Source organism: Miniopterus schreibersii (assembly GCF_964146895.1).
Source record: "Miniopterus schreibersii genome assembly, chromosome: 7".
NCBI lineage: Eukaryota > Metazoa > Chordata > Mammalia > Chiroptera > Miniopteridae > Miniopterus > Miniopterus schreibersii.
Window position 1 is genome coordinate 46261347 of NC_138108.1, and position 22951 is coordinate 46284297.

Sequence of the window (22951 nt, forward strand, 5' to 3'; positions counted from 1 at the left end):
ATCTCTAATAAATAGCTAAATATGTAAATAAGGGCTATAGAACAGAAGATAACCATATTCTAGAATTTAAAGTTTAGGAGTGAGCATTTTGTAATTAATACAACTCTTTTAGAGGTAAGGCAAAACTAACCTTTGTTAAGGTATAACCAAATATTCCCTTGTTCAGTGATGACTAAAGGAGCTGTAAATTCTAGTGTTCAGTATAAAGCATACCTTGGGAATTGTCTGCTTCAAGGTTTTTATTTTACAAACGAGGAAACATGTTTGGAGAGGTAAGAGGGAGTTGGCCCCACCATGGGAAAGGATCTAATCTCCCGACTTCAGACCAGTGTTCTTTACACAGCGCTTTGTGTCTCTACTTTTCAAGTGAGTCATCACCTGTTTCTCCTGCTTTTCCTAGTATAAGAGAAGAGAAAGATAAGCATGCCTATAGTTTTCCTACCTGTCAAGCTTGGCATTTTTATTTCAGTAACTTTGATCAACTGTAGTTTAATCTGTGTCCAATTTCCTCAGTCACTGTTTATTCCAAACAGTCTCTCACTAATCTTGCCCTTTTTGTCTGTAGATAATGTTGGAGTTGGCACGATTATACCTGGCACACGATGACCCTGAGGCCTGCCTGCGTCACTGTGCTCTACTTCTCCAGACTGACCAGGACAATGAAGCTGCCACCACGGTTAGTCCAAGAGGCTTCATTGCTGTAAAGGCGGCTGTATTTTACATTCCATGGGCGTGTTTCACCTTTTACTTCATCAAAGTAATACTAGATGAGAGGCCTTCCTCATGTTGGCTTTTGGAAGAAATAACATTTTTTACATTATGAGTACATTTTACCCAAGAGGAGTAGGAATCTTTTTTATTTTATAAGAATGATAAACCTATTTTTCCAAATAAGGCCTGACTTGCCGCCTTGGGCCTAGTTAACTTTTCTTTATGCCTAAGGGGATGCCTGGTCATGTAGTAAAGCCATAATTCGCTGAAGACTAACTTTTAAGTACTTACTCAGACATGCTGGACTAATTTTTAAGTCGCAGTGGGACTTTTGGGGTTATAGAAAAAAACTTCTTTTGTTGTTCTAAGATGGTGTGTTTTAAATAGACTTTTGTTTTTCTTTCTCAATTTTACTGGGGCTGAGGTATTTGTTAGCTTTTCAAACAGCTCTGTAGATGACAGTTTGTGAGGTTCATTCAGTTATTGTTGTAACTGAAGAAATATAAGAAGTCTCCCTTTTAAAACATGTAACAGGAAAATCTCAGTAGGTCTTGCTTATTTGAAATTCCTTTGAAATATTTAGAATTTAAGAGTGTGGTTTTTTTAAATATTCTCCTTGTCATTTTAGCAAGCCCAGTGAGGTATCTTTCTATGATGGCACATAGGGTGTGCAATTCCCTTCAAATTTCTGCTTTTAAAATAACCACTTGAAACATATTTTCTGCTAAAAATAATAGTTTGCGAACACAGTGTTCGTTTCACGTCCTCAATCATCTCCTGTTATACTGATCCTAATCTGCGCAGGGTGCACTTGAATTTTAAGTCTCTCCTTTTTATAAAACTTCCCCCTTTGTGTTTTTCAAATGTGTTTTCAATAGTGCTAACTCGTGATAGGAGGAATATGCTTTGTAAAATATATGGCAATATTTTTAGAACCAACTTTTACCTTTATAGATGATGGCAGATATCATGTTCAGGAAACAGGACTATGAACAAGCAGTGTTTCATTTACAACAGCTTTTAGAACGCAAGCCAGGTAAATATCCATTGATTATATTTGCTAATGAAATCAACCCCTTTTCTCCTCTTGGCTCTTATGCTTTTCTCTCTTGGGTTCTAAACTCTGTTTTGTGCCTTTCTCCTTAAGATGGTGTACATAGTATTTTCAGTCTATCCCAAGCTGTTCCAGTATTGTAGCATTTCCCTTTGAGCAAATAATCCAACCTGGTTTCTTTCGAAAACAGACCTCTCCCTTGTGAATGTTTTTTTAACCACCCAAGGATGTTTTTATTGATTTTAGAGAGACAGAGAAACATCGATATGAGAGAGAAACATCGATCAGTTGCCTCCCGTATGTGCCTGGACTGGGGATGGAACCTGCAGCCTTTTCAGTGTATGGGATGAAGCTCCAACCACCTGAGCCATCCGACCAGAGCTCCTTATGAATATTTTTAAGCCATCGATGATAATAGTGCCCTCACATAAAAGATTTGAAGAAGCTCTCTTCTAGCAGATGAATTTTGTCTCATCGAGGTTATTTTGCATCAGCATCTTTTCCAAATAGGCAATAGCAAAATAGAATTAGTAGACTGGCAACTTAAGCAAATATAAAATGAATTATTTATAAATTCAGTACAAGAACCTTGTACTCCAGAAATACCAAGTGACACACAGCCATGCCTCCAAGTCTCTGCATGATTTTTTTCCTTTTGCCCATAATGCACTTTGCCTTCCTTATTCTCCCACTGTTTTTCCCTAAACATAATCCAAAATATACACCCTTCACCAAAATAAAAAAGCTGACCCCAGTGCTACCACCTACATTATAAAATAGCTTATGTGATGCTAAGTAGGATGACCTTCTTCTACCTTGATTGGCCTGAGAATGAAGGATCTCTTGGAAGGCAGGGCTTTCAATGCTAAAACTAAGAAAGTCTCAGCAAATTAGGATGAGTTGGTCACCCTAATAATGAATCACTTCATCCGTGCCTCTTTATCATATCATTCTATTATTTTGCTGAAAGTATTTATGCATGTATTTGTCATCTCCATTAAACCGAAAACTCCTCAGGTTTGCAGAGATCATCTCATATTTATCTTATGTCTCAGACACATTGTGGTGAAAGGCACGCAGATGGTGCAAAGTAAATGTTTATTGGTCAAATGAATCAATGAATGGCTGTGAAATACTGTCATTTAAAAATACAAAACTTTAAGTTTTTACTGTCTGCGGTATTTTGTTTTTAGTCTTGTGTCCTATTTCTGATAGGACTTTGCAAACTTATCCATTGATCTGTTTTGTCAGAGTTATTCTAAAGAAAACCTGTGATCTACATTTATTTTATGTGTGCATTATTGCTCATCCTCAGTAGCACATTTTATACTTTAAGACTGTGTTTTAGCTTACTTGAGAAATGTTCCGTCCAATTTGACTTAACCTAGCTGGTTAAAAATTCTCCTTATAGATCTAATTACAGATTACACCTTTTCACTCTCAAAATCTCCAAATTCTCCTAAGTTCTCACCTGCCCTCACACCAGTTGGTTAATAAGCCCCATTGATTCTGCCTGTTTAATAGCTATCACATCCAGTGTATCTTCTCTTAGCCCATGGCTCTCATTAAGACCTTCATCACTTCTCACTGGGACTAGTGCAGTTTCCCTACTGATCTTCCAGCCTCTGGGTTCTTGCAGCTCTAGGCCATCATAGGACTGCCATATTAATTCTAAAATTAAATAAACTATTCCTCTGCTTAAAATTTAGGATGGTTGTCCAGGGTAAAGTCTAATATCATAGCATTATTTTGATAATAATGTGGTTCCAGATTATATTTCCATTCGTATTTCTTATCCTTCTTCCTCCCTTTAATGTCCAGTAACATCAGGCTTAACCAGCACTCTGCATGCTCTGCTCTGTTCCAGCTGTGCGTGTGCCATCAGCCTCTCAGAGTGCCTTTGTCTAGCAAGATCCTCCTCTCCTTCAGGTTGCTCAAAGGTTTGGTCCTCCGAGAAATCTCTCCAGCTTCCCCCAGGCAAAGTTAGAAATTTCGTGCATTGTAATTCCATAACACTTCATTCATGCCTTGTCACATCACACCATCACTATTTTGATATCTTCTCACTATCCATCAATGAATATGGACTATGTTTTTTCAGAATGTAATACATTTCAGTTTTCAGTAGATTGCTTAAGTACAGAAATTTGCCTTCTGTCAAATTTCATGTTTAACCAAAATACCAGTTAATGTGATTTAATCTATCACTGGAATTATAACCTGAACTAATAATGAATAGCTTTCAGTAATATTGAATAGTGATAATTATTCAAAAAACTTGTCTCCCAAGGTTGACTTTAAATGTTACTATCAATATCATACGTCACACATATTAGTAATATCATAGGAAAAACTTTGGGAAGAAATTTTAATATTAATTCCTATTTAACCCAATACAGCTTCTTGGCTTTATTGGAGGGTAGCCATCCCAGGTCTTAACAAAACTTTTGGGAGCTGTAAATATTACTAATGGTATTTGCAGTTTTAAAGATCTCTCATACCTTTATTTTGTTTGCTTTCCACGACACAGAATATAAATACTATCATACTATTAAAAAAAAAAAAAGTAATCCTAGACTGAGAGGATTTTAGTAATTCGCTTGAATCCACATAACTAAAAGATAAGACCAGTATTCTAATCCTCTTTTTCTGAAACCATATTCTTACCATGCTCTGCTTTTTAGTGATTGCAAAAGGCGAGAGGAACTAAATCTTGAGACCCAAGATTATGAGTCAAAGAAGGCAAATGATAATATTGTCAACCTGGATTATTTTGATATCATGTAATAGAGTAGATGCAAAGCATACATATTGTTTTTTTCCTAATAATATTTTTTCATTGTGGTCACACATACATAACATAAAATTTGCCATTGTAGCCATTTTTAAGTATCCAGTTCAGCCCAGCCGGGGTGGCTCAGTGGTTGAGCATCGACCTGGGATTCCAGGAGATCAAGGTTCGAGTCCCGGTCAGGGCACATGTCCAGGTTGCGGGCTCAATCCCCAGTCGGGGGCGTGCAGGAGGCAGCCAACCAATGACTCTCATCGATGTTTCTATTTCTCTCCCTCTCCTCTCCCTTCCTCTCTCTGAAATCAATAAAGACATATTGGGGAAAAAAAGTGTACAGTTCAGTGGCATTAAATACATTCACATTGTTGTGTAACCACCATCATCAGTCATCTCCAGAACTTTTCATCACTCCAAACTGAAATTCTGTACCTAGTAAACAGCTTCTCACCCTTTCTTCCCACATCCTTTGGCAACCACCGCTGTACTCTCTGTTTATGACTCTGGCTACTCTAGGTATCTCATATAAGTAGAATCATACAGTATGTCCTTTTGTGACTGGCTTATTTCAGTTAGTATAATATCTTCAAGGTTCATCCGTATTCTGGCATGTGTCAGAATATCCTTTTGTTTTTAAGGTTGAGTAATATTCCATTGCATGTCGGTACCACATTTTGTTTATTCATTTATCTGTTGATGGGCATTTGGATTGTTTCACGTGGGGCTATTGTCAATAATACTGCTATAAACCCTGGTATACGAGCATTTGTTCAAGTCCCTACTTTCAGTTCTTTTGAGTACATACCCAGAAGTGGAATTGCTAGACCATATGGTATCTTCTCTTTTCTTGGAACATATGATCAAGGATAAATTGTCTTTGTTTAGACAATTGATAAATTGTCTAAAAGTTTTTGTTTATTTTAATCCTAACTCACCCTATGAAAATGATCAGAATAGCTTGTATAATATGGAATTTTTACAAATTTCCTACTATGAGTCCTGTGCTAACTGAAACTTGAGAGCCCAAACACCTAAAAAACACAACTACAAAGAAATGAAATGTGAGCCATCAACAATTATGCATCCATATTAAAATTATGTTTTGAAGACCATTTAAGGACAGTTGAGAAATGTTTACTGTATAATGTCAAATCAAAACCCCAAATGTGACTTTATTTCTCTATGTATGTAAGCAAAGAAACATATTAATTTCCTTACATTTAAATATTTATAGAATGATTTTCACTCATAAATATATGAAAAGAAACCAAAATGTCATCGCTAGATTGTGGGAAAATGAGTGGGATTTTTTCCATCTTTATACCTTTCTGTTTTTTCCCAAATTTTTTATAGTTTCCATACATTATTTTTCCAATCTTATAAAATATTTATCAGATTATTCTCAAAACTGGGTAGAATTGGAAGAAGAAAGCTTTCTAGGAGTGTGCCAGGAAATTATACCTGAGACCAAATAACTAAATTATTTTTCCTTAGAAGAAGGTGAAATAGGATTAAAATACTAGGACTGGTATGATACGGCTATATTATGGTGAGCTAGTGTCTAATACGTATGAACATACACATCTTCAGGAAGGACTGGAGTAAATTTCTATTCGCCCACCGCAAACATTGTCATCAGAATGTGCTGTTCCAGCCCCTTGCTTGCTGCAGTAAGTGTAAAAGGAGGCCTCGCAGACAGACTTGCCCTGTGCAGTTGCATCAGTCTTCCTAAACTTTACAGTTGGAGTTTAGTTTATCTACACAGAGACTATTTCTAGAATATTTTGGTCGTAAGAATGACTGAAAAATAATGTACAGCAAATGTACATTTTTGTATGTTTGCCTGTATAGAACCTCTCACTGTGATCAGACCAACCCACCCTTTATCATTTGATAAACCATCCAGTTGTCCACACAGTCTTTTTAGGGACTTATAACTCTTAATGCATTCCTTTATTTACATTTAAATTGTATTTCATTTGAAGTAAACTATACTTTAATAAAGTAGGATTATAACCAGCAAAACAGAAGATACAGATTTATCGATATCTGAAATATTCTTCATTTCTAGATAATTATATGACATTATCTCGTTTAATTGATTTCCTAAGAAGATATGGAAAACTTGAGGATGTTCCAAGATTTTTCTTAATGGCTGAGAAACGTAACTCCAGAGCAAAATTGGAGCCAGGATATCAGTATTGTAAAGGACTATATCTTTGGTAAATCTATTGGCAAATCCTACATAATAATTTTTTTGTCTCATTGTGAATAAAGTAGAATATGCATTTCTGTGTTTTAAAAAATATCTACATTTTAAAATATGTTAATAGTTTTATTTACCAAACAAATGATAAACTACTTAAAGTTTGTAGTCAGTGATTGAAGTAAGTCATTTTTTTTTAACATCTAACAAGGTATACTGGAGAACCAAATGATGCCCTTCGACATTTTAACAAAGCTCGGAAAGATAGTGAATGGGGCCAAAATGCCCTTTATAATATGATAGAAATCTGTTTGAATCCAGATAATGAAACTGTTGGAGGCGAAGTATTTGAAAATCTGGATAGAGATCTGGGGTGAGTAGTGTTTGACAAATTACCTTTTTTAAAAAAACACTTACTTATTGAGGATAAATAAGCAAGGATACCTTACAAAAGTGAGCTAAATTCTAGGATAGCACTAATGAAAGGTATAATGAAAAAAGTCATAGGTAGAGTAACTGTTCTCTGTAACAAGCATGAAATGCTTTTAGTAGGATTCCTAAATCAGAATAAATGTGTAAAAAATAGGATACATTATAGAATTTGATTACTTTCACAGAATTGTTCACACAGTAATAGTAAATGGTGATTATATGCCATGCCCTGTGCTGTGTACTTTATATGCATTTCTTATTTATTCCCAACAATAGTATTGAGAAATAAGCTCAAAGTTAACTTGTCTAATGTGGTAAAGTTAGTAAGTGGTGGGGGCAGGATCTGGACTGGGTTCTTCCTGACATCAAAGCCACTGTTTTCACTGCTGGTAAGTGGTTATATTTCTATGAATCTGTACTTTTTGCTTGTCCTCTCCTCAAATCAGGCAAAGTATGGTGAGGGGTGCATACGTGTGTACGTGTATAAGGTATAGGGGTAGTTTCTGCCTTCAGGAGCATGTAATTTACCTGGGAGACAAGACAGTGTCTGAAACCACTCAAATCTCTAGTGTTGCAGGAATTCCCAGAAATCATAGCAGTGCAGAGCAGTCAGGGGAAGGTGTACCACGGAGCGGGAGTAAGTTAGAACCAGACTGCTGAGACATTTCAGTGATAGATTTGAAGTGCGTTGCAAGTTTTAGAGCAGGCGGAGACATGTTTGTTTTAGAAAGGTTAAGGCAGCCTACTGTTACATGTCTGTAGGCTATCCCTGTGGAATTATTCAGCAAGTAGTTGAAAATGCAAAACTAGAACTCGGAAAGGAGGCCACAGCTGGAGATGCAGATTTGGTGGACATGTGCACAGAGTGAATAGTGGGAACCCCATGAATGGCCTCTTTGCAAGTAGAATGTAGTAAGAGAAGTCTAAGAACTAAATTTGGGGCATGCTAACATTTAAGGGGAGTGGAGGAGAAAGGGGTTCAGAAAAGAACAATCAGTGTGATAGAGCACCAAAATGTGTAGTTACAGAAGAGAAAGAGGGGAACTTCGAAGAAGGTAGCCAGCAGTGTGAAATGTTTTAGAGAAGATAAAAGCTTAAGGCCCGAGAAAAAGACCAATGACTTTAGTTATTGGGCTTTGAGAATTTAATTTTCTTTTATTAATTTCTATATATCTGGATGTGGGTGTATGTTTTAAAAAAAGAAAAATGCTAGTAATATATTTAAACTGTCATTGCACTTGAAATTTACAACCTTTTGACAGTATAATTTCTGAGCAACTTATAGGCAACTGGGTAAGGAAATTAAAGTGGACTTTATATGTCTGACAAACTTAGATTCAAATTCCAAATTTACTGTTTATTAGCTGTGCAACATTTGGCAAATTATTTTACCTGTTTGAACCTTAGTTTTCTCACATATAAAATGGATTCAACATAGATTGAATGAAATAATCCAGTGCTTGGCACATAGTAGGTACTTCAATGATTTTAGTTATTTTTTGTTCTCTTTTTTTTTTCTTCATTTTCTGAATAATTGGATGATTCTACTTATTCTGAATTCTAGTATTCTATTAGCTGAAATGAAAACACTTGCCACGAGTAGACATTGTCCAAATTTTGTCTTCAGTCTAGAGTGAATAAATGTTTAATGGTATTTTATTGAAGCTATGTTAATTTTGTTTAAAACACACAAACCTGTGCTTTGTGCTAAAAGAGAATGAGTGACATTCTCGAAAAGGTTTACTTTTAAATTGGTGACAAAAAGAAACCTGTGTCCCCTAGAGTGCATTCCAGTCTCAATGAATCCTACATCATGAGTAACAGAAATAAGTTTATTTTTTATTGAATATAGTAATTCAACTGAGAAGCAAGAGTCGGTGCAATTAGCAGTGAGAACGGCAGAAAAACTCCTTAAAGAACTAAAACCTCAGACTGCTGAGGGTCATGTACAGCTTCGCGTCCTGGAGAGCTATTGCCTGATGGCCACCAAGCAGAAGTCGCACGTCGAGCAAGCTTTGAATGCCTTCACTGAAATAGCAACGTCTGAGGTTTGGGGATTCCCTTTTTCAGCTTCATATGTTATCTTTCTTTGGAGGTATAGAAATACGTATTTTGATTAGTTTTCTGAAATTTGACTTAATTACTTACTAGTATTAATAATTTGGTATACAGTTTGGTATAGTTTTGCACAGTATACCTTTTCTCCAGAGAGGCACTGTCACTGTTTTTATGTGCTCTTGATATATTTGTCACTGTTAGGATGGAGAATTCTGGAGAAAGGAAATTCTTTGAAGGGGCTTAAGTTAATTCTCAAGGGAACAGCTTTATCCCTGGAGAAGGCCTGTGTTGTAGATGTAGCTTAGGTTAATGCGAGGGAAAATAAACACCTGTCTACCTTCGTTGCTCACCTTTTCACTTACATGCATTTGAAATTTTTCCAACTCTAAGGCTAAAAGAGATCAGTACTGACAACCTATAATTCAGTCATGCAAATAATGATATTGTTCATTAGCAACACTGAAATAACCCCTGCAGTATTATTATTATTATTATTATTATTATTAGATGAAAGGCTTTCTCTTTACCCCTTTTAGATCCACCTTCCTTCTCGTTCTCTGGTGTTCTACTTTTTGTTCCCCTACATGGTGCTGTGTTTCTTCAGTTACTCGATATTAGGGAAGGAATTCTAGGCACCCACCCCATTAGCAGCTGGTAATAGCTAATTCTGAACATACTCGTTGGGTTTCGTGTTCTTCCATTCAACAATGTTGTAGGCCACAGAAAGTCACAATTTTGTGTCTCTCAGAAGATTTAGAGCTTTGCTGTGTTTTCTTGTGGTTCAGAGGTCACAGTGGTAGCAATAAACTACAAAAAACCCCTACTGTAACCCCTTCCCACTGCCCCCCAGGCCCTGGCAGGAATTGAGGAAACCTACAGCCCCCTTTGCTGTTTGGGTCCAAGTGTCCTAGATGGCGCTGTGTTACCGCTGTAAGCCACCCTTGGAACAAACAGCTAGGTAGCATCAGCAGCAGTCCCATCTGGAGCAGAGCCTTCTGCTGACGTTGAGTAATGTTCCCCGGGGTTGTGCTTAGTCAAATTGGCTGTGAGGCAGCAGATGGATGACAGTGGCTGACTGAATGGAGACCAGAAATAGGACTGTCATGTAAGACCAAGAAAATGTGTAAGAACACGATGAAGCACCGTTTCAAGTAAGGTGTCATAGCCACCGAAGGTTGTGAAGGAACATTCTATCATGTAACAGAGTTTAAACTGGAGTTTGGGGGAGAACTCCAGAAGCAGCGAGTGACATAACAGCTATTTCCTAGAAAGACTATCAGGTTTTGTGTTGGTGAGACTCTATTATTTTTTTTATCATTCTTACATAAGTGATTATACTAACTGTCCAAAGACTGGTGTGTGAACTGAAGTTTTATAAACAACTAATTTTACTTTGCAGTTTTTTCTTTTAACTCATAGGCTGCATATATTAACTATAATGCATATTGATTAAGCAGCCAGTGGGTGCTAAGCACTGTGGGAATCACAAAGTTAAATGAGGTGTAGCCCCTTTTCTTCAAGTTCCTCTTAATCTAGGGATGATGAGAGAAGCAGACTGACTGTAGTACAAAGCAAAATTTATGACATTCTGTCCTAGAGTTGCAAATAAAAGTGCTGTAGGAAACAGTATAAGGAGAGTTGGGAGACCCTTCTGTGGAACAAGGCACGATTTAAGAAGAACCAGCATAAATTGCATTTTCATAGGCAGAGATGGAGAAAGTGCATTCCAGGTGAAGGGGCGATAGGAACAGAGGCAGGGAGGCAGGGAAATTGTATATTCACAGCACTATGTGGCATTCAGATGGATTAAAAAGAGGTATGTGACAGGAAGTCATGGAAGAAATGGTGGAAAACACATTAAGCAAAACAGTGTTTCCATGTGCTTTTAGTCCATCACCCTGAACCATAAGAGTATGTTGTTTGTAACATAGCTGTATCATCCTTTGTGATTCAAAGTGGTGCAGCTTAGCCTGACTAGCGTGAGAGGGGGAAGCTGGCCAATGCCTCAGGATGTCTGCTCCAGAGGAGACATCGTGGGTCTGAGGCAGGGGTTAGAACTCAGATTTGCAGTTTTGGAAACTATTTTGGGGTTCACACAGGAGTAATCAAGCTGTGAGGAATTGATTCATTCTAATCAAACTTGAGATGTATGATTTTAAAATCAGAGGGATTATTTTTAAATGTGTAGTGGGGGATATTTTTAGTATGTGAAAAGATCTGGACATTCTTATAGGACCGTTCTCTTTGTGGACTGTTCTGGGATCTGACTGACAAATACATAGCCGGCCTCTATTTTCTTTCCTCTCTAGCAAAGGATGAGGGTGGGGCTGAGTAACTGATAATGTCCCACACACATCTTCAGAATTTACTGACAATTGGGTGGCTTTGACACTCAAAACCTTTTTGCCACTCCTTAATGAGAACAAATTAGGTTTTGGAAGTTTAATGATAGATAAAAATTAGAGCCAGGGAGATTTTCTGTTCCTAAAAGCTGTGTTCATCAAGCTCTGATGAATTGCCTTCTCTAATCCAGGTTATTTCTGACTTCCCACCGTGGTCCATGTTGGACATTGAACATTTTACTACCCTCTGTCCTTCTGGTCCTTACTAGTTACCTAAACTTACCATCTCACAGTGCATCTCTATTATCGCTAAATCACAGTTTCTCATCTTTTATTTCTATTTTAACCTGAAGCCTTCCTCTTGATAAAAAGCATCACAAGCCCTCTGCTGAAATTTAAACAGCCGCCTAGCTTTATCAGGGACATACACATGAATGCTTACTTAAGTTGGTTTTCTGGAGAGGTCACTAATGGCCTCCATTTCACACCAATTCTTATTAGGGTGTTGGTTTCAGAGAGTGACATTTCCTTCTGTGAACTCTTTCTAGAAGAACATCAGGTTTTATAGACATTATCAAGAAGCTGCAGACTCCAGCTTTAAAAGCATATTTTAAGACATGAGTTTATTTCATATAATTTCCAATTGATTAATTAATTGCATGCCTTATCTGTAACATTACATTGGTTTGTCCGTATTGGGAGAAGAAACTGTTGAATAAAGTGAGAAGGGAGAGAAAAAGAGTCAGTATAAATAAGGAATATTATTTTGGGTAAATCATTGTTATTCGTTTTTAAAGATGAAAGAATGAATGCAAATGTTCAACCAGAATTGCACTGAAATAGAATTTTGTTAATTTTTCGGTATTTGTACAAAACCAAACAGCCAATCAATTCCATTAAAGACTGAGTCACCTGAATTGTCTGGAGTTGTGTGGTTGTGGCATCTGCAAGTTTATTGAATTATCTTAACCACACAGCACCTCACCAAACTTCTACATGGTAGATTGAGCTTATTTGATGGGCTAAATAATGACCATATCACAGTTAACATATATGGAGCCAGAAGTAGAAACCATAGGTCAGTTCTCATATTCTGTAGCACCTGCTACTTTCCATGTGTTTTCCTTTTAAACGTAGAACATTTATTTATGTTTATGTATCTGAGGTTCTCAAATTTTGTTTTCTTACAGAAGGATCATATTCCAGCACTTTTGGGAATGGCCACAGCTTACATGATCCTGAAACAGACTCCAAGAGCCAGAAACCAGCTGAAGCGGATTGCGAAAATGAACTGGAATCCTGTTGATGCTGAGGACTTTGAGAGGAGCTGGCTGCTACTCGCCGATATTTATATTCAATCAGCCAAATACGACATGGCAGAAGAACTGTTAAAGCGGTGCCTGAGCCATAATAGGGTAGGCAATTGAAGATGAAGAAATAATTGTTAACCTTTATTTTATAAGCTTTCTATAATGGGTTATTAGGGAGTGTTGGTGCATTTCTGAAGCTTCCTCTGTGTGTTTTGAAAATTCAGTGTTTATTCTTACCATACTCAGGAAACAAACAATAATAAGAAAGAAGCCATTACCTTAGAGAATTAAAAAAAACACACAGATTTATGCAGTTTCAAGTTTCAGCCATGGTATGCCCTACTTACAAAAAGTGTTTTGTCAAGTATTTGCCTGTGATTACCCATCTCATCTCAGAACTAATGAAAATTGAAGAAGAGCATTAATTTGCTGATGTCTGTCCCTCCTTTTAGGAAACACTTGGTGGCTTTGCTGCGGCGCTGCACGCCATTCACAGTATCAAAATCCACTGTGCACAACATAGTTTGTGGGAAAAGTCTTTTCAGCATTTGATTTGATTTGTTTAATAAGTCCTTTAGGTATGAAATTGAAAATCTTACAGTCCTTAGAATTTAAGGCTCTTTACTTAACTGTGCATTTTGGTGTTTAATCACACAAAAAAAGGATGCCTTACTAAATAAAACATTTTTTTTTTCTTAAATACATCTTTATTGATTTCAGAGAGAGGAAAGGAGAGGGAGATAGAAACATCAATGATGAGATTCATTGATCAGCTGCCTCCTGCATGCCCCCAACTGGGGATCGAGCCCGCAACCCGGGCATGTGCCCTGACCAGGAATCGAACTCCGATCGCCTGGATCCTAGGTCGACGCTCAACCACTGAGCCACGCCCGGCCGGGCTAAATAAAACATTTCTTAAAGTTCAGCATTTGTTACTATTTGTTGAGACATAATTGTACCAAACATAGAAATTTGAGGATATTTATCTTTATGGATTCATATCAGTTACTTCAAATCTTAATTACAGAAAATTGATGTTTTATTCTCTTCAAGCAGATTAGATTATAAAATGTATTATTTGTTTTTTAAAGAGATCAGCTGATACTATTAAGTTACTTTCCTAGGAACTTTAAAAACCTAAAGCATCAAGCCATTTATCAATTTATAGTTTATACATCAAAAATTTTAGTTAAATCGTCCTTGAAAAACAGAGTACTCATTAAGAGGCTTTGAAAAATCAGAACTGCCAAGTGGTTGACCCTTTCATTCCGAGAACACTGACAGCAGTGCGTTGCAGGTTTGAATGTGATGCCTGCTGTAGAGGCGTCAGCCTGCTGATTGGGCTTGTCAGTATTGGAGGAATAAGATTATGGAGGTAGAGCTTAGAAATCTTGAAATATGTAATTTAAAAAAATGGAGACCATCCAGATCTGGGGCAGGAAATGTGCAAAATTACTCCAGACCATCTTGTCATGTTGGATGGCAAGGAAGCTCTCAAAGAAGATAAGAGTCATGTCAGAGACTTGGGAGCCAATGTGAAAACACTCCCACTGGCCAAAGTTAGGATACTTTAAATATCATTAAGTATAAAAAGTGCAGTGAATTGAAACATACTAAAATAAGTTTAAATCCATGAGTTTACAAGGATTAAAAAAAATTGGTCACCCCTGATATATGCTGATGAAGTATTTCTAAAGCTGGCAAGATAAAGAATTAAGCATTTATCCCATGTTTTCTGTATAAACTGTACTACTGGGTAACAAAATAGTGGAAAATGAGACATTTCTCATTATAGGTGTTTTTCAGCTAATAAATGAAGAAAGTATGATAGAATATTTTTCAACCCTGATGAATTAATCAATGAGTATAACATTACCAAAAGGAAATCAGATATATGTGCCTCTTGACGAAAGAACACATATCTGTGACAGGGCTGGGTTGGGGTGGAACAAGTGAAGCACCCATTTGGGGTCTAAACTAAAGGGGCTCTTAAAATCTCAGTAATGAGCTTAGTCAATTGATGCCGCTGTAACACAGTACCATAGGCTGTGTGGCTTATAAATAACATAAATTTATTATTTATGGTTCTGGAAGCTGGTAGCATGAGATCAGGGTGCCAGTATGGTTGCATCTGGTGAGGGCCGTCTTCCAGATTGCAGACTGACAACTTCTTGTTGCATCCTCACATGGTGGAAAGAGAGGACCAGAGTACCCTTTAGGGTTCCTTCTGTAAGGGCACTAATTCGCTCATGGGAGCTACACCCTCATGACCTAATCACCTCCTAAAGACCTCACCTCCTGTACCGTCACATTGGAGGTTAGGATTTCAACATGAATTTGGAGGGGACACAAGCACTCAGTCCATTGTAGTCAAGATAAATAATAATTTGATGCATTATTATTTTTAAAAAATTAAAATATCAAAATTTTAAATAGGATCTGAAAGTGCTGTGTTGAGCTACATTGGAGCCTGAAGCAAAAGAGGAAATGTGTGTTCCAATATGTGTGTGTATGTATTTTTAATGGGTAATGGTTTTAATAAAAATATTATTGATATATTTTCTTGCATTAAGGTAGAAGAGTATAATTATAATAAATTTTGTTTGGGTATCAGTAAAATATTCAAACTTTTAAAATATTGTGAGTTTTAGTATATCTACTTGTCAATTTTTAATTAAGCATTCTAGAAAAAATCAACAATTATAAAATACCAAAAAATATATATACTGGGTCACACTTTTTTTTTTAAATATATCTTTATTGATTTCAGAGAAAAGAAAGGAGAGGGAGGGAGGGAGGGAGAGAGAGAGAGAGAGAGAAAGAGAGAGAGAGAGAGAGAGAGAAACATCAATGATGAGAGAGTCATTGATCAAGCCTGCAACCTGGGCATGTGCCTTGACTGGGAATTGAACCCCTATCGCCTGGATCCCAGGTCAACGCTCAACCGCTGAGCCACGCCTGGCCAGGCTACACATTTTTTCTTTTGCTTCAGGCTTCAAAGTGGCTTGGCAGGGTACTGTTCTATTAAGGCTTTTCACCTCTTTTCCTCCCAAATCAAAATCAAATCCAAACCTCTAGGTCTAATTACAATTTCCAGAAAATATCATTGACATAGGAATATATTACATATGCACCACAAGGATGCACTCAACTCAGTATGGACTGTGAGAAACTCTAGGACAAACATTCTTGTTTCTGTTCCATTTAATTGCAAGAAAAAAGACATGGAGAAAGAGAGAGATGGAAGGGAAACCTCTAGATCAGAAAAAGCTGAGAGACATTTCAGCAAGTCACAATGAGTGAGCCTTATTTTGATTCTCACCCTAACAAACAAACAAACAAATGTTATATGGAGACCATTTGAAATTTCAGTAGTGACTGGATATTTAGTGATGTCAAGGAGTTGTTACATTAAGGTGTGACAAATTGTGGTTTGTGGTTATGTTTAAAGAAAGTTCTTATTTTTAAAGGAGCATGATAAAATATTTATGGTGAAATGACAATACCTGAGTTCTGAGTTTTTATCTGATAATTCAGAGGGACTAGTGTGGGAATAGAGGTGAAACTTAGCTGTGAGTTAATTGTTGAAGATATGGGTACATAGTGTTCATTACACTTTCACTTCTATATTTGTGTTGGAATTAGTCATAATCAAATGTATTCATGTATATGTATAAAATACAAATTCCCTTCTCACCCAAAAATTCTGATTCATAGGTTTGGGGTGGGGGCTTGGCCTCAGAATCTTTTATTAAGTCCTTTAGATGATTTGATTGCATAGCCAAAGTTGAAAACCACTGTTTTATGTGCCATTTACATTAATTAATATGGTTGACCTCTATGGTCATAAGCATCCCATAAAATCTTAGTGGTATTGCGTTTAATCTATTGATACCTCTTCCATTTTTCTTCAGTCTTGCTGCAAAGCTTATGAATATATGGGCTACATTATGGAAAAAGAGCAGACATATACAGACGCTGCCTTGAACTATGAGATGGCATGGAAACACGGCAATCAGACAAATCCAGCAGTAGGTGAGTTTAACAAATTAGACACTAGGTTTTATTTATAAACCTTCATTTAAATGCATTTGACTTTTTTAAAGAACAAAGTACACATTAAGAGCCCACTTCTTTTGTCAGTCCCTCTGAAGAAATAAATTTTATATTTACAATAAATTACTAGCTACTGATAATTATTAAGTGTCATTTCCTGAGATTCAAACTTGTCCTCAGTAACCTTAGAGGACATCTAATCAATTCTGCCCCTTTCACCCTCTGCTATTTCCAAAATGGGCATCCTGTGAGCAGAAGTGTTCCATTGTCAAGGAAGTTAGAAAAACACTGCATTAAATCAAGTTCTACAGATTTCCTTACTGTAGAACTTCTCAAAGCCTTTCAACCCAACTGTATATTGTGACAGCTGTCACAGAAGCAACATGTTTCCCACAATAATTTCACCACGGAACATATTCTTTCCCCCTGAGCATCTAGAAACATCATCTTATTCCAGTGGTAGACTATTAGTTTGAGGACCGCCAGTCTCAAGCTACGCTAACAGATGAGAGGCATCTAGGATACACTTAGTGACTCTGTCTCTCCACCCTGTGGGAGGGCTCATCCCCAAGCTCTTCTCTCTCCTTACACAGAGTGGATGCCCGCTTCATTGAAACTGCCCAGGTCTGTGTTCTGGAGCAATCCGGAGTCCTTTTCCTCTACACATGCTTGCCCTCTAGTTCCAAACTTCTGTCACGTCTCTCCTAAGGTTTCTCTTCAAACTGTCCTCACTTATTTGTCCATTCCTCCTGAAATTTGCTTCTGAGTCTTTGACCCTCCTTGTTGCTGTTTCCTGGAAACTCTAAAGTAGTGTTTTCCCAGCTGTGCTTTGGACTACTTGGTAAGATATTTATAGTTATTAAAAAAGAGAGAGAGATGAATGTGAAGAGATTAGGTTCCATGGCCAGTTGAGTTTGGAAAAGAGTCTTTAATTTGTCCATGTCCCTCCTGACCTGTTGTACCAGAAATTAACCAGTCCTTAAGTATGATTTATAATGAAGCTATTTTTTAAATTAGGCATTTAGTAGTTGTTAATTCAGCCTAGAATGACATCTGTCATTTTAACAGCCATATCACAGTATGGATTGATTTAATTTGCAATCAGATAGGTAATCTTTACACTAAAGGGTGGGTGCGTGCCTGTGTCTGTGTGTGTGTATGTGTGTGTACTTCCATATGAGTACATTAGCCAGTTGTGGTTTTTTTCAAATATTTGTTTGAAATTCTAAAAATTTGTTTTGGTACTTTGATTAGAGCCCAAGAGCAGCGACTTCCTTTACCTTATATTTTTCTGGGGCCTGATATTTTACTAGGCTCATAGAGAGCACAAAACTAATGTTTGCCAGTAATATTTTCCTTTTTGGGCATTTTATATCTTACAAAATAAAGTCACCTTGTAAAATGAAAATTCCATAAAGTCTTTAAAATGTACGTAATTTTGATACTTTATTCCACAGAAGGAAAGCATTTAGAAGCTAAATTATTTAAATATACTCTTCCTTGGAAGACTTCAGCAAATAAAGAAATTACAACTCGCTACTTCTTTCATTGTGTCATCTTATATTTTATAGATGATTTTATCAGTTCTTTTGACTCCTTGAGTAAGCATATCTCTGAGGCTCTCAGTTAATTCTTCAGTTTCTTCCTTAACATTGTCATGTGTCTAACACCCCCACCCTGCCTGCCATGTTAATAATGCATCCACGTTTGCCAGGATATCCTTAATATGCTCGTTTTCTTTCCATGGGATTCAGGCTTCAGTATTGTCACTGTGAAGCGCACGTGGAACTGAGATCCAGTGAAAAAGGAACATATTCATGTTAATTCCCTTCACACCATTCTCAGGCTACAGGACAGTCACTAGGCTGTTCACATCGTTTGTGTTCCCCTCACTTCCTCCTTCCTTCCCTCCCTCTCCCATGTTTTCGCTGATTATATAAGTTGGATTCTTATAAGTTTGACAGGTGTAATGCAGCTGCCATTGTTGGGGTGTGTTTTTTTTTGCCATTTCTAGCCCTTTATTTCCTTTCTAAATTTTTTTTAAAGGTGACATGTCAAGTTTCTTTCAACATTAAAACTTTGTAATTCTTTTTTTTTAATATATCTTTATTGATTTCAGAGAGAAACATCAGTGATGAGAGAGTCATCATTGATTGGCTGCCACCTGCATGCCCCCTACTGGGGATCAAGCCTGCAACCTGGGCATGTTCCCTGACCGGGAATCGAACTGTGATCTCCTGGATCCTAGGTCGATTTAGCACTTCTAATTTAGTGTTTTCACAGAAAAAAATTGCTGGTATTTGTGTAGTGCTCTAAAATTTTTAAAAGCTTTTCACAAGCATTTCATCTTTAAAATTATACTAATAAAAAAGAGTTATTATCCCCATTTTTTAGATGAGGAAGATTGAAGTTGATAGCTCCAGTGACTTGCCTAAGGTCACAAAGCTTGTCAGGAAGTCAGAAACCAAAACTTAAATCTAGGGGATTTTTGGCTCTAATTTCCATGTAAGTGTCACAAACTATTAGCCCATTTTAGAATTTCTTTTTAATGATATCAAGTATTCCTCTCTGTAACTTAACTGTTTTCATCTAGAACAGTTATGCGTATGGGTGGGTGGGTGCACGCCTGTGTCTGTGTGTGTGTCTGTGTGTGTACTTCCATATGAGTACATTAGCCAGTTGTGGGTTTTTTCAAATATTTGTTTGAAATTCTAAAAATTTGTTTTGGTACTTTGATTAGAGCCCAAGAGCAGTATTCACATTTCCCTTCATGTTTCTTAGTGATAAGGTGAAGTATTTAATTTATTAATTACATAGTCTTTTACATCATTTCATATCTTATTTATTGCATACCCTGCCACTATTACTTTTTTGTCTTACCCTTAGTTTGCTCATTCTTACATTATTTTTACAGAACAGCAATCATTTAAGAATGTCTTTTTTTTAAAAATGCCTGTTCTAACACTTTTTTCTAAATTGCTGCCATTTGAAACATGACATTTCTATATCAGTAATTGTGATAATTGTAACTCATCACTGATGCGGAATATCTGATGACTAATCCACTCTATTCTGGGCCACTCTCCCACCTGTTATGCCCTCTCACCGTGTCCTCTAGGTCCCTTTGGTTCCTCTGTGTCCTTTACATGTCCAGTTCCCTCTTCCTGAAAGTGTTCTTGCTTCATGCCTCTTGACTCAGCTTATGCCTTCTTCAGATTTCAAACGTTGCCTGACCTCCCTCTACCCTACCCGGTTTCTTGTTATAGCTTGTTTGACCTGCACCTTTATTTTATGGCATTTATCTCCACTTTTGAATTCATTTACTTACACAATTATTTAAATAGGTTACTTTCTTCCCACATAGGATATAAACCTCATGGCTGTAGGACCCAGTCTGCCTGGGGTAGTAAGTGCTGAGTAAATTTATACAGTATAAATGAATGGCTGTTTCATTTACTGCCCTAGGATGAGTTTTTACTGTAACCTGTAAGTTACAGAGCCACACTGCTGGGACAGCAGTCTCCTAACCCAATAGTATATTCACTGTGGTCCTTTTGTCCAACTCCCTTTTCCTTCCTACTTGTTCTCCTGTCATGTCACTCCGCCTTCTGTTATCACTTCTGTCATAGTAAGCTCACGGAGGAGGCGAAAAAGGTAATACTAGCGGTGTGCTCTGCAAGTAGTACTATATCATCATGGTGTTATTTTTGTCTTAACAGGGTACAAACTGGCATTTAATTACTTAAAAGCAAAAAGATATGTGGATGCAATTGACGTGTGTCACCAGGTAACACTTAAATTTATATTTCTTAAAATTTTTCAGAGGCACAGTTTCCTACTTTTAGTTAATTTCAAGCTATACATGAATAGATGTGTAATATTTTAGTTGAATGACTTATCAAATACATTCGGGAGAGGTTGTCAGTTTAGGAAATAATAAAGTTTACTTAAATAAAACATGTTTTTAGTTAGATCTCAAATAATAAAGTGTTCATTTTCCTTTTAAAGACAGAGGCTAGAGGAGAAGCAAGTGAAATAAAACAGTCTTTAAGTTGGAAGATATTTGAGTACTGTTACAGATTCTCCAGGTCATTTCATTGTTCTGAATAGAAGTTCTGTGACTGTCTTAAGTGTGGTTATTAGAGAATTCAGACTTTATAAATTAGACATAAAAGGTATTTCTGTAATGTAGAAGTCATCTGATTACATTTCTGTGATTGATCCCCTACTAAATGATCCCTTACTAAAATGACAAATGTGTTGCAGTTTTAGAATTTGGAGTTTCTTTATATAAACATTGTCCCATTGATATTCCATATAAAAACATTATATTAAGCATTGTTACAAGTTCCAAGGAAAGCTCCTTAGAAAAGAGCTGCATAATGTCCCTTATCCCAGATAGCTGTGTCAGCATCCTTATAGTAAATACTTGGTCACTGCTATTGCGGTTGATTATTGAGTCTCTCTGTAAACCAGTATTTCACATTAAGATTAAGGTTGTACATTAATGTAAGGTTATACATAGAATCATTTGTGGAGTTTTGTCTTTTTTTAATGAATATCTCCCCACTTCTAGACTCAGTTCTGGAAATTTGTATGTTTCAAAATCACTCCAGGTAAATCTGGTGTGCGCTCCTCGTTAAAAATAATTCTCTAAAGATTCATTAAATATCATGTATAAATAGCTATATTTTAAAAATGTTTTAGATTATTGGTACATAATTGTTTTCTGCAACCGACCTATTAAGGAAGTAATTGTACTTGTTGTATTTTCTACTTGTAGTATTCATATACTACTGTTTTCATCTAATTACTAGTAATATGCATGAAATCATTTTTAAAACTGCAGTTATATTTGCAGATTAATACAACGAAACCTCAACTGTAATGTTCATTACATGTAAATTTTGTAGTTCTCCAGTTCTTGATAACTGCAAGTTCTTGTGCTTCTTTTTTTATTTTTATTTTTTACTCTCTGTTTCTGCAGGTTCTAGAAGCACATCCCACTTACCCCAAAATCAGGAAGGATATACTTGATAAGGCTCGCACATCTTTAAGACCTTGAAAATTATTTTAACGTAATGTGTTGGTTACATGGTAAACAAATCTGAGTTCTTCCAGTTCAACATAGGTTTGGGCTAGGTTTTGTAATGCAAGCACACTCTTTCTCCAGCAGAGGCTGCTGCTGTATGTAAGGAGAAATACTGTATCAAACGGATGTTTTCAATGGAGAAGGTGAATGAGAGTTGGTTGACTTGACTTGGGTAGATGCAGATTTGTTGTCTCTGTGGTAAAGATTATAACCCATTTAGATAAAGAATATTTTATTAAAATCTAGGTAATTATCCTATATCTTTTCTAAGTAATATAAGTTTTTTATTTTAAGGAATATATATAAAATGCAACTGTTCTCTGTTAAAAATTTTTTGTAACCTTGTTGTTTCAAAGATATGAACAAATTTTCTTGTAAATAACTTATGAAAAAGAAAAAATATATTTTAATAAAGATTTTAGAAATGTATGGTTTGTATTCCTCTTGGCACTCAAAAGACATGGTAAGTTTTGCAAAATTAGGGTGAGCATCTCCTATTAAATAATGTTAATGAGCAGTATTGCAGAAAGTGTGACTTTCCTAGGGAAAGTCATTTTGGATAAAAATGAAGAGGGAGTTCCCGTCCCTTTACTGAACTCATTCTTTCTACTCTCACTGCTAATGTGATCTTAAGAAATAATTAGTACATCAAATCAGTTTAAATAGGTAAACCGTTATAGCAATATTTAACTTTATTCCAAAGACTAGGCCTTCTGGTGTAATTCCAGCCACCATAACATCTGGTGGAAAAGGGGACAAAGTAGTTGGGTCAGCAGGGACTCACAAAGCACACAGTAGGAGGCCACTGCTCAGCCCACCATCCTAATACTACTCGGCAGAGCAGTTTTTACCCTTCGTGATAAATTTAACCTAATCTTAGTAAACTCGGTTCTTAGCATTTT

At 36.6% G+C, this 22951-nt stretch overlaps 1 protein-coding gene across 1 annotated transcript in view; it reads left to right on the forward strand.

Annotated features, from left to right (window-relative positions):
- Positions 1 to 22478, forward strand: part of TTC21B (tetratricopeptide repeat domain 21B) — a 56265-nt gene extending 33787 nt beyond the window's left edge. Inside the window, exons 21-29 of the mRNA XM_081141880.1 lie at positions 566 to 676; positions 1666 to 1747; positions 6625 to 6775; positions 6971 to 7132; positions 9044 to 9239; positions 12782 to 13006; positions 16816 to 16936; positions 20677 to 20744; positions 21945 to 22478. Coding sequence (XP_080998006.1) covers positions 566 to 676; positions 1666 to 1747; positions 6625 to 6775; positions 6971 to 7132; positions 9044 to 9239; positions 12782 to 13006; positions 16816 to 16936; positions 20677 to 20744; positions 21945 to 22022 — 1194 coding nt within the window. The 3' untranslated portion in view covers positions 22023 to 22478. The remainder of the gene's footprint in view (positions 1 to 565; positions 677 to 1665; positions 1748 to 6624; positions 6776 to 6970; positions 7133 to 9043; positions 9240 to 12781; positions 13007 to 16815; positions 16937 to 20676; positions 20745 to 21944) is intronic.
- Positions 22479 to 22951: the final 473 nt, after the last annotated feature.